The sequence below is a fragment of the Cheilinus undulatus genome, linkage group 19 (assembly GCF_018320785.1).
Source record: "Cheilinus undulatus linkage group 19, ASM1832078v1, whole genome shotgun sequence".
In the NCBI taxonomy this organism is placed as follows: domain Eukaryota; kingdom Metazoa; phylum Chordata; class Actinopteri; order Labriformes; family Labridae; genus Cheilinus; species Cheilinus undulatus.
Window position 1 is genome coordinate 28,497,235 of NC_054883.1, and position 17,137 is coordinate 28,514,371.

Below are 17,137 nucleotides of genomic sequence, written 5' to 3' on the forward strand. Positions count from 1 at the left end.
CAACAATGACCTTGACCCTTGACCTATGACCCACAAAATCAAACCAGTTAATCCTTGGGTCCTCAGGCTTTCTGGCTTTTCTACAACAAAGTGAATTCTTTCACTAGAATTATTAAGATAATTGTCCAGAATTTCCATAAGAGTACTTTTCTTGTATTGTCTAGAGAACTCACTTTAAAATTTCAGGCAGTGTTTGACTGTTTTGGGGTACGTTTGATGTTTGTATATGTTGGCTTTTATATTTCAGAGAGGGGGGATTTTTTTTTTTTTTTTTTTGGTAATTTCATGAGAATTGAGGAATTTATTTGTAGATATTTTCAAGATTTGTATTAGGAATTTGGGTTGGGAATTTCCTAAAATTTTATGGATTTCTTTGGAGAATTGGTTTGGTTTGTTGGGGATTTTTATATATTTTTCTTTTTAGAACTTTTTTTTTGGGGGGGGGGGGCATATAATTCAGGAGAGAACGGCATTGGAAATTTGGGTGGGGACTTTTCTTTCCTAAATTTTCACAGGTTTTTTTGGAAATTTATTTGGATTTTTGAGAGAAATTATTTTGGAAATTTTCCATAACTTTCAATGAAAATCCAGGGTAATATACTTGTTAATTGTGGGTGGATTTTGCTTTGAATCTTTTAGGAATTTCCTTGAAATTTTTCTGAAGTTTTCATGGAATTTTTGGTGAACTTTTAATATGAATATTTATACTATACAGAAACGTTAACTGAAACATTTGGTGAATATTTTGGAACATTTTGGGATAGTCTTCTAAAGAAACCACATTTTTGGTAATGTCTTAGAAAATTAGGGACTTCTAAGTTTTGGTAGTCCCTCAAAATTCTACAGGGAATTGTCAAAAACCTCCTAGGCTTTTAGTGGAAATTTAGTTAAAACCTGGCCTTAACAAGTTCTTTTGGTCCATCATCAGAAAGACGAGACCATGTCTCGTATTGACTGACACCATTTCTCACCAACTGAATGTCACCCTACCTACTGGCTGAAACACACTCAAAATATAATGAAATTAAAAAAATCCACATTTTTGTGTGGTGTGGTGAGATAAGCCTGCTGTCCTCTTACAACATAATGTAATTTTGAGGTGAAAATCCTCTGTTCAGAGACAAGACTCTAGTCTGACACTTATCAGGTTCCCAGATAAGTGGAGAAATTAAAAATATATAATAAAAAAAAAAGCTTGGGTCTCAGGAGGTTAAGGAGCAGAGGTGGACTTCTTTGACATTACTTTGGCTGCAGTGGCTTAACCAAAGTGTTTTAAAAGGGCCAAAAAAGCATGATTAATCCTGACTTAGGGTGTTAGTGCATTATTTGTGGATTTTAGTTAATCAAGATTAATGCCATTTATCTTGATAGCCCTCCTTAAAGGTTATAAACACTAAACTAGAGTGGATCAAATATTGAACTTATTCCTTGATCCTTGGTTTGAAATCCCTTTGAAACCTGAACCTCAGGAGAATTCAAGATCTCACCCTGTTCTCAATTTAGTTTTGTAAATGATAAAACTTTAGGCAAAAGTTGAAACAACTTCACTAAATTTCCCTTTTTACTGTGCTTAGATTTATAGAGGTCATCAGCTCTCCTACAGAAGCCCTGTTTGATAAAGATGAAATCAATCACCATGACCGTGACTGTGTATTTGTTTGCATTTGCAGACTATTGGCCCAAAGGAGGGCTGGCAGGTGTACAGCTCAGCTCAGGATGCTGATGGTCGGTGTATCTGCACTGTGGTGGCGCCAGAACAGAGTCTGTGCTCCAGAGATGCGAAGAGCAGACAGCTTCGTCAGCTGCTGGAGAAGGTAAGAGCCTGTACAAGGAGACATTTACTGCTACAATAAAGGCTCCTCACAATACTAAATCTTTAAACTGATATTCAGTAAAAGTAGAGAAGAAAATATACACATCTCTGTTGAAATCATGCGCCTGATATCATGAGACACTAGGTCAACAGCCTCAAGGAGCAGACGTTCAGCAAATATGGGCAGATAACTATTTACAAAAAAAGAAGACACAGAGAGCTCATAGAAAACATTTAATCTTTGTGTGATATGTGCACCATGCAGATCCACCTACTCATCCTCCACTGCTCAGTTATGCAGTCTATTCTCATTATGTGACAGATGTGTCTGTTTGTTTAGATTAAAGTCTATGTCAGAGTGCTGGGTTTGTCTGAAAACAACATGGGGCTGTAGGGAGCTGTCATAGAAAATTTACACCCATACAATAACACTCTGGAAACTGTACCTACAGTCTGGAGATCTATGCTTTAATTGACTGGGCAAACATTTTCCATTTCAGCAAATTACTTAAGTTGCAGAACTGATGCTTTAATTTCCTTGGTATAGAAAACGGTAATCTTATAACTCCACCAGTTACTTTGTAATGCTTCCCATCACTGATAGATAAAATGCCACTACAGTGCCATTGACAAACAAAGGTGACTTTTGAGTTGGGAAATCACCAAACTTTATAAATCAATACATCCTCTGTGGCAAACATAAACCGTTTAACTTTCATATGTACACACTCATGGCAGAAGGAGAAAAAGCATCAGAAATAAAGTCGAATCAATTCTTCACATGTGAAATTGTAGTTTCTCCCTGATCTTGTGATCCTGAGTCTCCAGCTGCTCAGGGCTGCACTGTGCTGCCTCACATTGCACTGCGGGAACGCACCTCCTGGGCACAGTGCAGGTGGAGTATGTGGAATTTGAGGGTCAGGCAGATCGCTAAATCTTGGCGCTACGACAACTAATGTTCCTTCCTCTTATTTCTCACTCTGATATTTGGATTAGACTCACATACAACTAAAGCTGTCTCTTAGGCCCAAACTAGGGAGGTTCAACAATTAGTTTGAAAAATCTGGTCAAATGGATCTTAAATTTAGACTACTGGGCTGGTCTAAAGTTTAAAAACATCCAGGAAACAGTAGAAATTGTGTATTTAACACAGGATCATAGTCACTGTGGGTAAATGCTGTTTAACAGTCTTGTTTCCTTGATCAACACTACAAGTGTGATCCAATCAGGCCTCATAAACTGTCATTATGCCTGTCTTCACAACTGTGAACAGGTTAATAGGTCATCAAGATGACAGGTCAAGACTTGTTAATCGTAGCAACAACAGCATCACTGTGTGTGATGCAAACAGTCTCACTCTGAAATAGAGGTCACCACCATAATAGTACACCAGTTTTTATATATGAATATGCACATGCAGTTTTATGTTCATTTGGTGTGGTTATTTTAGTGGAAAATAGAAGCTCTGAGTATTGACCAACAGAACGGTCTGCCACTCAAGCTTACAGAACTTGTGGGGATGTCCCAAATTTTAGAGAAGTTCATGAAAGTCAAGCATGATGGTGCTAACAAGCTTCATGCAACCTGTAAAACATGTCTAACTTTAGTAAAGTACACCAGCAACTCTATGAGCTCCAGAGGCAGAGCAAGTTATTCAAATGAGCGGGATAGGACGGGAGTAAGACCAAAAAAGGGCAGTGTATGGGACATTTTTTTTTTTTTTTTTTGTTTTTTAACTCAGGTTTTGAATTAGGGTGGGGTGCCATTTTTTTCTGTTGGAGTGGGATGTCACAGGAATGAAAATCCTCTCCGAAGTCTCCCTCTACTCTAAAAATAATGAAACATCAAATAAGAAAGAAGACTGTGGACTCGGTCCTTTGGGTCAGTAAGAGGAGAATATGCACTGACCACCTTTGAAATAGAGCTTGAGGGAGGAATGTGCTAATATGTCAAGACAGTTAGCCCAGTTAAGCTATGCTAGCTTTGCTGTATGTAAACAGAATATCCCTGGATGGAAAAAAGATTGGGTATGGAGAACCAAATGATGTTAGTCTGGTACATGAAGATTCAAAGATAGAGAGAAAATACCATCCTATTGGCTGATGTCAGGGTACGCATAGTTGTCATCAGATAAGGCTGTAAAACTCGATGGAAGATGCAAGAAAAACTCTGCCAAGTCATGCTACTCCTGTAAGATGTTATTGATGCTATTATTCTGTTTATGCTTGTTTACATCTGGGTAGTGGAGGATTGTGACAGTATGGCACCAGCCATCAACTGGAGCTCCAGTGAAGCCGAGCATTTGGCTGGAATTACAGGCCTGAATTGATTTAAAATCTATTAGTTTAATTGGCAAGTCATTCTGCTGCCAACAACTGAGGCTTGCAACTTTAATCATTTAGCGCACATCTAGTCCTAACATGTCTCAGATACAGAGGGAAAGACCATGAAAAGCCTTTAAAGTGATCATTTTGAAACAAATGTATTCTTTGACATGAGTCAGGGAAAAAGCTACTGTATATTCATGTTTTTGGCTCAGGTTAAAAGCCTGAAAGCTGAATTCTGATGATAAAAATATCCATGTCCATGAAAAATAACATGCTAGTATGTAAAATAACACACAAGCACACAAAACGCCTGATGGAAATGACAAGAAAGAAATCTCTCCCACTTCAAAATCCTTTTCAGCAGTGAAATACTTTAGCACTACATGTTTCATCACACGCGTTAACACAGGTATTGCGCTGCGAGGCTTTGCTCCTTTTGTTCTTTTTCTCCATCACTCGCCTTTTTACAGATTCAGACACATGCACAAAAACTCACTGGGGAAACGCCATCAAAGTGCCTTTCAATTAGCTGCAGTGAAAGAATGGAAGGACAAAGGCATCATTTGTTCACCTGCTGAGTAAACTAAACTATAGCGCTGCATGACACTAAACTCTACTATACATAACCATGCTCTATTAAATATTCAATGTGCAAATGTTAAAACTGTTTCAGCTGATTATTTACCACTGTATTCCAGGTGCAGAACATGTCTCAGTCGATCGAGGTGCTAAACCTGAGGACTCAGAGGGATTTCCAATACGTCATGAAGATGGAGAGTCAGATGAAAGGCCTGAGGACCAAATTCAGACAGATCGAGGACGACAGGAAATCCATCATGGCCAGAAACTTCCAGGTAATTGATATCCTGGTTTAACCAAAGCCTGGTTTAATCACGTTGGGCATTGATCTTTTCTAATCAGCAATTTTTCTGTTATAAATCCCTTGAAATGTATGCAGCATTTATGTCACAAAGGCATTTAGATTAAAGATGAAAATGGTGATTTTTTTTCTACTTTAAATTTCCCCAGCTTCTTTCATTTATTTTTGTTCTTCACAATTCAAGTTGAGTTGTTAAGCACCTTATCATAGGAAAGCAGTTCAGAGTGTTTTACATAAAAGTACTAAAGGCAGCTGCAGAGTGCGAATAAACAGAGACATCCACGCACACATGAAAACATTTTTAAACATTAAGACAAACAGTACAAACGCTGTGAATTCAAAAAATCTCCACATAAAAGAAGCCCTTTAGTTTTCAAAGAGAGAAATCTGTATGCAGACTGTTTCCTATTTCAGGTGCATTTATTCTGAATGTCATTCTACTACACTTTAAAGTCTCACTTCAGGTCCATGTAGGAGATTCGCACCTTGTGAACAAAGGGGTCTGAATTTGCAAACTGACAGCATGTCTGAGATGTTCTGTAGGAAAACCAGCAAAAGTGTATCAGAGCAAGGATTTTGTTTTAAAACTTGCAAGCAAAACGTGACCAATGAGGGTTCAGAATACTTTGTTTAAGTTCTCTGATCTCATTCTCCAGGTTATGACTCATGCAGCTGAGTTCTTAGTTCTTCTCAATGAACTCTTTGGTTTAAAATCATTGTAAAGCATAAACCATCTCTAAACACTTTATGGGTGAATCTAAATGCACCTCTTGCCCCTACTACTTAGACCTACCCCTATTTTTGCAGATTTACATCTTGGAGTACTCCAGCTTCCTCCCACAGACTAAAGAAATGATTGCCAAGTTGTTTGTCTCCATTAATGTCAGCGCTGTGATTGACTAGCAACCAGTCCAGGGTGTACCCTGCCTTTCATCAGGGGACAGTGAGGATAGGCTCCAGTCCCCCACTACTCTAAGCAGGATAAGCAGTAAAGAACATAGATGGATGGATGGACATCATGAGGAGGGGTGTCCTATTCTCCAATATTAAACTCACTTGAGCTTTTTTAGCTGTCTGACTACTTAAGGGGACTTCCCATTTGCTACATTCAATTTGGGGTTAAGTGTTTGGCAAAGTTACTCTGACACCTGACAGCATGAGCTAAGGAATGGAACCCAAGAACTTTTGGTTGAGAGATTACTGAGTCCACCTGCTGAGCCACAGTCACATCTTGTAGGAATAGAGGTTTAGGATGAAGTACTCGGAGTGCATGGCCCTTCAAAAAGAGAATTTTCAGAGGTACCCTACAAACCAAGTGACATGGGAATTCTCCCACCATGAGCACCTTGGGAATCATCTCGAGTGGAGCCCTGCGCAGGACTCTTTTCTTAATCCCACATCCACTGGATTTCTGACCATTACTACCCACTCTATACTCCACAGCATGTGCCGTTCATCATCATTTATCATTGTTTATTTTAAAGTTATACAGAGGTGGAATTGTTTCCTGATCTCTGGAAAGTTTATGCATCATAAAAACTGAAGCGCACTTCCTTCAGCTCTCACAGACAGAAGGCTAATCTTTAATCTATTTACGCTGTGTTGTAACCATCCTCATTGTAAGATGCTTAATAAAATAAGGCTATTTTGCATGGAAAGGTCCCCCAAAAAACTGCGTAATGGCTCAGCGTCTCGCTGTGGTGTGGATTTGCAGTGACTGGTCTACTGCATAACCTCACAGCGCAGATGAATATGCCCCTTTCTGTGTTTCTTACTGGTGAATCCATCTTGCAAAGCTCCCGTCTGAACTGTGTGGACCTGGTTAGAAAGTGACGGGACCAGTCAGCGTCGAGGGGCAGCACTTTCAGGCGCGGTGGAGTCATGACGTATGCAATCAGGAACAAGAGGCCAGTGCAATTATGGCAGAAGACATTAGCATGGATGCTGCTAAAGCGCCAGTTTTATCAGAACTTGATGACATTTCTTTGTTAAAAGAAGAACAAAGAACAGCATGTTTCCTTTTAAAAATCACAAAGTTGTGCACTTACATGTCTACGGTCGCCATGGTTCACGTTATGCAGCTCTATAAGGAGTTTATTCCTTCGGTAGGGGCGCAGCTTGGTAGCGGCTATATCACGTGTTTTGTTGCTCTGATTGGCCAATAAAGGTGTGATAGACAGAACATTCATCCAATCACCCTATGAGTATTTTTTCAAAGGCTCTGCCCTTTCCCAAACGCTATGTATGAGTGTTTTTTCCAGATAAATGTGTGAAACAAATCCATCTGGCTTGCCAGGTTACCTACAACATAACGAGGGGTGCATTAACGCTGTGCCTTTTGACTTATGTTTTAGAGGGTGGACTTTATTGTGGAGCTTAAACAAGAAATAACACTGTGATGCTGTCATGTTTATGCAGCACTGCCAACTACAAAAGCCAAATAACAGCAGAGAATCTGTGATTTTTAACACCAACATTTCCTGCATTATATTGTAAAATATGACAATGGAGAAGTGCCTCTAAGTGTTCTATCTCAATGTTCATCCTCATGTCATTTACACCTTTTCACACAGCTGTTTCTGCAATTAGACCTGGATTATTTTTCGTAAACATGATCTGTAAATTGGCACTAATGGCAGTCAAAGTGTTTACTGAGTAAGGTGAGATCTCATATTAGTCTGTGGTTACTTCATTTATTTGAGTCTGATTGTTTTTTAAAGAAGCAATTGAAGTTTTTTTTTTTGCAACAGGATAAAGATGTTTGCTCGCAGAGTAGAGTTTGACGTTACCCAAAAAATACCTCTTTTTTTTTTTTTTTTTTTTTTTTTTAAGTATAATAGACCCAAGAAGTGAACTGAGAGGGATCTAAGAGACCTTAGGCTGGTTTTTGGTATCAGTAATATCTGTGGAGCAGGGATGAAGGTTCTTAATGGCAAAGTTGATTGAGGTATTGTGCTTCTAGTTGGAATATAAATTATGTATTCAATGTATTTGGTTGTTGAAAATGTAATCAGAAAAGTGAACTTTTGGAGAGGGGTGATGAGTTTGCAGAGAAAAAGACTCCTGAGTGCTGTGAATTTTAAACAAAGCGTGATAAAGGTGCTCTTTGTTGTTTCAAAAATGAGAAAGAGAGAGAGGGAGAAAGGCACTCTTGTGGCATAAAGAACAAAGCTTTGATTCAATTGCCTTTTTCTTGGAGCAATGCTAAAAGCTTAAACAATGCATGCTAAAAAACAGGCTAGGTAACAACTGCTGAGTAGCAACACAATCAGCCTTCTTCTCTGCACTTACTTTTCCCTTAAGTACCAGATAATTGCAAACATCTGAGCCGAAGTGAGCTCACGGGTGACAAATCTGAAACAGGAGTAGCAGATGGAGGAACAAGGAAAAGAAAAACAAGAGGAGCGAAAGTAAACACACAAACAAAGGACTTTAGAGACCAGAGACACTTATCACAATACCACTGTAGAGAGACTTCATGCAACAGATCAGCTACAAAGGACGAAAATCAATCTCTGCGTTCAGTCTGGGTTTCACTGTGGTCAGCATTTGATATGGCATAATGAATAAATCAATGCTTGAGTGTTTAGGATTGTATTTCTTGATGTTGATAAGAGCTGAAATGATGCTTTTCAAGCATCTTTTAAACTTTGGTGTTTTTCCCTAAGGCTGTTGTTGAAAAGATCTCTATAAATATGCACATATTTTAGTTCTTCTTCAATGTAGCTTGACTAGATTGTATTTATAGTAGTGTTATTGCACTGATATCACATCTTACTACCATCATTTGAAGTGTATGTCTGTCTGTCTGTGTTGATTTGCACGCCACACTGTCACTCCAATTGTTCTTTATACCTCTCAGAAGACTTCTTGGGTGCACTGGTTCAAAAATGTTGCCATAAAAAATGTTTGATTATGTACAGATTTTCAATAAAAGCCTAAAATGTATTGATTCATAATTCTAATTTCAAACTGGCCAGCTGGAGCCAAAAAGAAGTTGGTTCTTCCTCGCAAACCGGGACATCATCAGTGGGCATGTCATATTTTAGTTTGTGAAGACAAAATGTTTGGTTGTTATCTGGGCATCAGCAAAATGCCAGGTGAAGCTAGAGAGTAGTACAAGGAAGAGCAAGTTATATGCTGAACTTGTGGAAGAAATGGCAAAAGCTGGGTTTATCTGAACACTCAACCAAATAATTACTAATCTCAAGAAACTGAAGAAGGTATACCGAGACAGCAAGACAGACTTGGCAAAAGTAGAGCTGGACGTGGTGTTATGTGTCCTTCACATACTTTAGTACTGCTTAAACTGGTGTGAATGTGGGATGGTTCGCCAGAAAGCACCAACGTTCTGAGACTCCAGAACGAAGCCAGAGCCAGAACAAGAACTATGTCTGTCAGAAAGCTGGCGCAGGACTGTGACTTTGGTTGTTCGTTGACAATGACCTTGAGAGATCGTTCGATCTGTGCCATTAATGAAGATAGGATACAGTGGAGGCTGCTGTCAGAGGACATACTGACTTTTGAAAAACAGCGCTCAAGTTTGCATAAGCAATGCAGGCATTGGGGATTTGCATGGCCTGAAAGAACCCGGTAAATGGAACAGAGCGGCAGGGTCTGTAAACAAGGTCACAAGGTGGACACACGATCAAAGACCCAGATTGACATTAAAAAGTGCTACAGATGTGGTGGAGAAAACCACCTGGCAAAAGACTGCAGGTTGGCCATTGAAAGGGGTCACAATTGTGGAAAAGTGGGACACATTAAAAAGCCTGCAGAAACAAAAGAGGGGGGTAAAGAAAACACTACACAGTTTAAGGAGGAGAAAAAGAAGCATGAAAAGAGAGTTAATTCAATTGAAAGGAAGGGGGAGATAATGAGAATAAGGAGGTTTTCACTATGTATCTCATTAAGGTCTTCACACTCTGTTATGGGTCAGTTATTAATTCATTACATGTGAATGCTGAGGTAACTGCAATGACTGATATGATATTTTGTTTATAGCGCAGAACAAATCCCAGATATAAAAAAAAAATGTGAATGTCAGAATGTTCTCATGGGTTTTAAAAACAAATGTCTTCCTAAGAACAGTTGGTGAATGAGGCCCTTTGTCCTCATCAGGATCTTGGCAGAGAAACAAATATCACAGAAACTTTAGGCCGGTCATTCAGAGCTCACTTGGCTGGTCAGAATCCAGCAAACACAAAGTGAGTGTTTTGTGAACAGCCTTGGTATGGCAGTCTTTGTTTTATCATGACAAATAAGTAAATGGATATTTTCCATCATTTTGGGCAAGGTTTTGACTAAAGCTATGACACAAGCCGAAGAGCCAAAACAAATTTCCATTGTACAGGCTTTCTGGGTATATATTAGAATAAAAAGTGAAGAAAATATTCAGAATCTCACCCAGAAAATATTAAATTTATTGGTTGTTTCTGAGGCTGTGTTGCATGTTTTCCTGTGTGGTTTAAAAAGGGACAGCTTGTCTGGGAGTACAAATACCTCCAGTGGGGCAAGTTACAAGACCCTGCATGAGTTAGAAAAATAACTGTGGAACAACGACTCGCATGGCAATAACCTCATTAAGAGAAGCCAGGGTTTAAAGGAAGAGAAGCTAACACAAACAAGTATGAATATCTTCTGAAAACTGAGGGCACACTGCAAAAATAAACAGTATTAGGTCTGTGACAAGCTGAAATGGCTTCTTTTGTCATACATTTTAAATACATGAATGCATGGATTGGTGAATGAACAGATGCATGAATGGCTGATTCGTTCATTGCTTTAAAGATGGCTTTTAGTTCCATGACATGATCCATGCAAATTCAGTTTCTTTTTCATGATGTCTCAATTAGGGACCCTGTTATCAGAGAGCACTGAAGCAGCAGAGGATAAATAAATAAATCAGAAACTTACATACTGAAGCAGTTTTTGCCTTTGGCACAGACCCATCCACCTGCCTCTGTTTTACATTTCTGTTGTGTCACCGTCACTTTGCAGGAGCTTAAAGATAAAATGGACGAGCTGAAGCCATTGATCCCCGTGTTGGAGCAGTATAAGATGGATGCAGCGCTCATCTCTCAGTTCAAGGAGGAAATCAAGAACCTGTCTATGGTGCTGACAGGGATCCAGGAGGAGCTCGGCGCATATGACTATGATGAGCTCTACAAGAGAGTCCTGAGACTGGACAGCCGGCTCCGTAGCTGTATGGGCAAACTGAGTAAGTCCTAACCCATCATCTGTATTTTTTTTATCCACATAAGAGATAGGATAGAAATAATAATGTAGAGTTTTATCAAACATTGCATTACAGCATTTTTATATAACTTCTATAGTTGTCCATGACTATTTGAATTATGCTGTTGTTTTGCTGCTGGTGTTGAAAAAACCCATGTAGAAATACAATTTTGTAATAAACAGAACTTTGTGGGCTGACTTTTTGTGGTTTAGTGTATAAGAGTGTGTTCAGACCAAAAGGAAAGCATTTTTTGAAAACATATTTTTACAAAGTCAGTGAAGAGGAGCAAGGACATTTCGCCTGGAACCCATCAGACTAGAAACAGCAAGCCTGGACCTAAATAAAAAATGTTTTTGTCTTGTTGTCTTGCAGACAGAGCTAAAAGAGCTTGAATATGTTCTAACACAAATCTGCATCCTCTTGTAGTGTTTTAAACATCCTTTCAGTCTGTTTATTGTAATTGACACCTCATTTCTAGGGATGCATGATGCAGAATTTTTGATGATATTCAGTAGGCCATTATTAACAAATTTGCTCATACTGCTACTGATATATTAGTATTTATTTTATTTTCACTCCTTAAATACACTTTGAAGTTTAAAGATGAACAAAGAAATTTTTAAAAATTCTTCTAAAATTTAAGAAGTCAAGAAAAGGCTTAAGTTGACTTTCAAGCTACGTAAATTTCTACAAACATGTTCGTAGACAGCCAAAATTTACTGGCAATAAACTTACAGAGTCAATATTTGCACCTTACTTACAGTCCTGTGCAAGTTTTAGGCATGCAGGGTGCTAAGGATCCACTGAAGGACCCATTGTGCCACAACTAAGGACGTTCCCAAGCATCTATTTCCTTGTTTGACTAAACGCCCATTAAACTGCTTTAACCGACAAGTCTAAAGAGGAGGAAATATTGAGAAAACAGACAAATTCATCACAGGGTCATTGTGCCAGCAGGTGTGATGTGAGCCTGTACTGTGGATATACTGAGGAGCATGGCTAACATTATTAGCTAGCCCTGCCAGTCTCATGCTTTGACATATGACCTCTTCTCACTTTGGTTGAGTAACCCCCGATAGCCATCATACCACTTTATTTCTATGTTCTACTTAGAAAATAAACGGTTCTACGACATGCTAACTGCTAAGCTTCTCATTTTGACGACTGATGAATTGCAGAGGGAAAGCTGTGATGGGAAGGCAGTACAGATACCAGTCACATATGCAAGTAAAATTAGATGTCAGTGACAATGTAAATGTTTGTTTGGATTCATAATGCTGCAGTAAGACTGATTTAAGCTGACTTTAGTGTGACTTGTCGGATAAAGTGAAATTATAACTCAGTGGAGACGGAGAAGAGCTCCACAGCTAAAACGGTAGTTGGTGTCCATCAGAAAAAGCCTACAGGTCCTAGCTAACAGCTTCAAGGAGTTGGGAGACGCAGAAAAGTTTATCCAGGCACAGATGTAAAGAGTGATCTTTAGCTGGTTTAATTGAAGCCACTAGATTATTCTCCGAAGTTCATGAAGTCAAACTTGTTAGGGTATAATGAGGCAAAAAGTGCTTTCCTTTTAGTCTGAAACACTTCAGTGCACAAAACTTACCAGGTCTATGTTTATTAATAGGCACCATTACAAAACAAGCTACTGCTAAAAGCCTGCATCACTCGCTGTTTTGCTGCTACAAAAACAGGAAGCCAGAATTTTTTAAAACTTGAGATAAATTGCAGCATCTGAACCTTGATCTTTTGTAAGAAAAAAAGCCATTAGCATCTGTTTTACTGTATATTTTGATTTGTTAAAGCATTAAAATGTTAAAACATCATCTAAAAGTCATGAACTGTTCTTAAATGCCTCTTAATGGGTGGAAAAGTTGGACTAAAAACCTCCTTCAGAGCACCAGCTTATTCTACAGAGACGATTTTCTGGCTTAGCAGGATTCTCATTTACTTAATTGTTTTTCATTTTCTGTATATATAGTGGCGTCACATTTAAAGAGACAAGCAAGGACATTCGCTTTAATAAGTGTAGTGTCAGAGCAATGTGAATGGCACTGACACAGTTTGTATTACAAAGTTTATGCTGATTCATTGCTGGTGCATTGTCATCATTTCTTCTTGCTTATAGTCCTTTGTTGATTATGCTCAAGCCCAATCTGTGCCAAATAATCAGCTCATAACTCAAGATTCTGTTGATACATGAATATCTGTGTATGCATGTTGTTTTTAAACAAGTTATTTAGTCTACAGTTGTTGCACCATGATGCTTCCAGTGAAAAAAGCCACTCTCTGCCATGCAGTGCTATCTTAGTATGCACAGAGGGCAAACACTCTGGTGGCACAGGCATGAAATTGGCTTGAGAAATCTAGTTAGAGACAAAACCCAGCACAGCACATCTTATCGCTGCATTTCTCTATTAACAGCGTGTGGGAAATTAATGAAAATCACTGGACCTGTTACAATAAAGACATCTGGAACCCGGTTTGGGGCATGGATGACTGATCCTCTGGCATCGACCAGAAACAACAGGGTGAGTCATTGAATTGGGGTGGGGGGGGGGGGGGGGGGGTTAGGGCTCTGCAGTGTATAATATTTATGTTGTGTCTTCAAAGTAGGCACAGTTTCTCTACAGCTGCAGATGGACCGACTGTTGAGCACCGCTCTATATTATAATAAAATAAAATAAAAAAAGGGCTGCTCTGTCTGGATTAGAAATATACTGTCTGATCTGCTGAGCTGTGATTTTAAAGAAGAATGTAAATAATTTAAAGGTTATGGCTTTAAAGTCCAACTCCAGAAAGACTTTCTAATGAAAACAGATATGGGAGGCATGGTTGATAATCTGGTGATGATCAGCATGGAAACCAGACTTTCACTCATGCATTCAGTCGCTCAGTATAAGTTGAATGGAGGATTCCTGCAAATCCTTACCTGCACTGACCTTTTAATTCCTCATTTCATGAAAACATTGCATGCTTACATCACCTTAATACCAGAGAAAAATGGCTGTAAACTAGAATAAGACTAAAAAAAATAGATCTGTGATGACTGAAACTGACAAGAAGCAAGTTTAGTTTTCATCAAGATGACTTAAACTAGACTGAAATGTAATGTAGTTTTTGTCTGATATTCAAAATCCATGATATTTCTCCACTGTGGGTAAATCTGTCCAAAAACAATGCAGTTGTAGCAGGGATGCCAGATTTGGCAGGTTAGACAAGAAAATAAACGCTTTGACTAAAAGCAAAGACTAAAATGTGACGACTTTTTATGGACTAAAACTAAATTGAAATGTTTTGAGTTTTCGTCAACTAAAACTAGACTAAAACTAAAAAGGATAGAAATGACTAAGATGTGACTAAAACTAAAATGCATTTCATTTCAAGACTAAAACTAAAACTAAAATTTAAAAATAGCTGCCGGAATTAACACTGGATGGAGAATAGGCCTGGCACAGGCCTGGATGATGGCCATCAGGAGGCCAGATTAGGTCATGGCAAAGTGCCAAAGTGGCATCTGCCCCCATACCTGACCTGACTGTACATGTGACCCGAGATGACAGAGCGTGTCGCAGTGTTAGTCCTCTGCACCTTATTAAATTGCAAAAAAGGGACTTGTATGCTCCAGTTTCTTCTTTGGATTTGCCTGTTTGAAAGAGTCCATTGAAATGTCTTTTATATATGACACTGGTTTATGTCACTGTTTATCCACAAGCTGGGAGGATGATGATTGACCATAGTCATTCATTATTATATCATTTTATTGCTTGATAATTTGGTTTTTTGGGGTTTTTTTGCACAAAAACTTAAGTGTGAAAAAAGTATCTTACTAAAGTTGTAGCTAATCACTAGGACCAACATGAATAAATATAAATACAGCAAAACACATCAAGGCTTTTTCAGTCACCCCAGTTTTTCTTAACTTTCAGCTCCAGGTTCTCAAACAAAATCTTCTGCTTCAGGCTTAAATGCTATACTGGAGATTTCTTCTTATTCAAAAAGGCTGATTTAAAAAAATATGGTCTTTTGTTGTGTCTGTTAAAAACATTTCTTGAGAAGAGACAAGTAAAAGCAGTTTGGGAGAACAGTGAAGGACATGGAGAAGACTCTTGAAAGTTTGCTGTAAACAGAGAATAATAGCACTAACTCTGCAAAACTGCAAAGGCCAATGGGATTATAAAGTTTTGACAAACATCCAGTGAATGGGGCTTTAAAGATGATCAGAGATCAAGATTATTTTAGATGGCTGAGGCTGTTTCTCACTCCTTTTTGTCTTCCTCTCTGATTTAGGTCTGGTATATGGACAGCTATACCAACAGCAAGATTGTACGTGAGTACAAAACTATGGATGACTTTGTAGCTGGAGTTGTTTCAAGAACCTACAGCCTCCCATTTAAATGGGAGGGAACCAATCACATTGTCTACAACGGATCTCTTTACTACAACAAATACCAGAGCAACATCATCGTGAAGTACAGCTTTGAGTCAGGCAGTGTGTTAGCTCAGAGGGCTCTGGAGTTCGCCGGTTTCCACAACATGTACCCGTACACCTGGGGTGGGTACTCTGACATCGACGTCATGGCCGATGAGCTGGGAATGTGGGCGGTGTACGCGACCAATCAGAATGCGGGGAATGTGGTCATCTCTCAGATTGACCCAGACACACTGCAGGTGCTGAAGACTTGGAACACGGAGTACTCGAAAAGGAATGCAGGTGAATCCTTCATGATCTGTGGGACGCTCTACATCACCAACTCTCACCTGTCAGGAGCAAAGGTGTACTACGCCTTCTCCACTAAGACGTCCACCTATGAGTACATCGACATCCCCTTTCACAACCAGTACTTTCACATCTCCATGCTCGACTACAATGCCAGAGAGAGGGCGCTGTACGCCTGGAACAACGGACACCAGGTCATTTTTAACGTCACACTCTTTCATGTCATTAAAACTGATGACGACTCTTAAATGTCTGACATTTAAAAAACAACTCGAGTACCATCATTCCGAATGAAAGGACCAGATAATCCATGGTTTCTTTTCTTATGGGCTGCGGGGTCTTTACTCCCCACTCCTGAACTTTTCTGACCTGTGGCTCTGGATTCTGAGCTGAACAGAGCATGGAGCAAAGACTGATACAAAAACATGTTTTACATTTTTACACCTTTCCTTTGCTGCTGATCAGACTGCTTTGCCTTATTTGCTCCTTGTTCAGTCTGTAAGACTTTATATAATTCTGCATGAATGTTCACAATTTGTCTGCAGTGATTTCCAATATCTGTGCTTTTGTTGCAAATCTGTGTTTGCATTTTTGTATAATTAATCTATTCAAACTATGTAAACCCTTCTGCATATTTGCTACCATGAACTTGACTGATTGTATAATATATAAAGTTGCCAGTCTTTCAAAGATAGGCCTGTAAATATTGCTGTAATGTATGTCTCTGTGTAAGAAAACATTTGTATTTTTTATAAACTAAATCATGGGAGAAAATCTGTGCATTTTCATTAAAAATTAAATGATTGTACATTTCATTAACTTGGTTCCGTCCTGGTACATGTCTATAAGAAGTAGAAACAGGCAGCCCTTGTGGGAGACTTGGGCCTTTTCTTATCACAAATTTCAGATCACAGCACAAAATCTGTCATCTTTCTTTTGTCTTCCTTGAGGAATAACTGACACAGACACAAGACATCACAAAAATGTGTTGATAATATATCTACCTTCTATTCCTGAGGGATAGGAGGACAAACTAAAATAATGACTAGTGATAGCAGCAAAAATGGAGTCATCTTAGGCCAACGGTATACTTACTGTATACTATGATACACACCATGGCTGCCATGTGTCCTCTGCATCTGTTTCTGGTTTCAGACGGGAC

At 38.9% G+C, this 17,137-nt stretch overlaps 1 protein-coding gene across 1 annotated transcript in view; it reads left to right on the forward strand.

Annotated features, from left to right (window-relative positions):
• The window catches only part of olfm3a (olfactomedin 3a), a 53,509-nt gene extending 37,185 nt beyond the window's left edge, over positions 1 to 16,324 (forward strand). Inside the window, exons 2-6 of the mRNA XM_041814430.1 lie at positions 1,671 to 1,814; positions 4,839 to 4,994; positions 11,021 to 11,240; positions 13,680 to 13,786; positions 15,546 to 16,324. Coding sequence (XP_041670364.1) covers positions 1,671 to 1,814; positions 4,839 to 4,994; positions 11,021 to 11,240; positions 13,680 to 13,786; positions 15,546 to 16,223 — 1,305 coding nt within the window. The 3' untranslated portion in view covers positions 16,224 to 16,324. The remainder of the gene's footprint in view (positions 1 to 1,670; positions 1,815 to 4,838; positions 4,995 to 11,020; positions 11,241 to 13,679; positions 13,787 to 15,545) is intronic.
• The last annotated feature ends 813 nt before the right edge of the window (positions 16,325 to 17,137 follow it).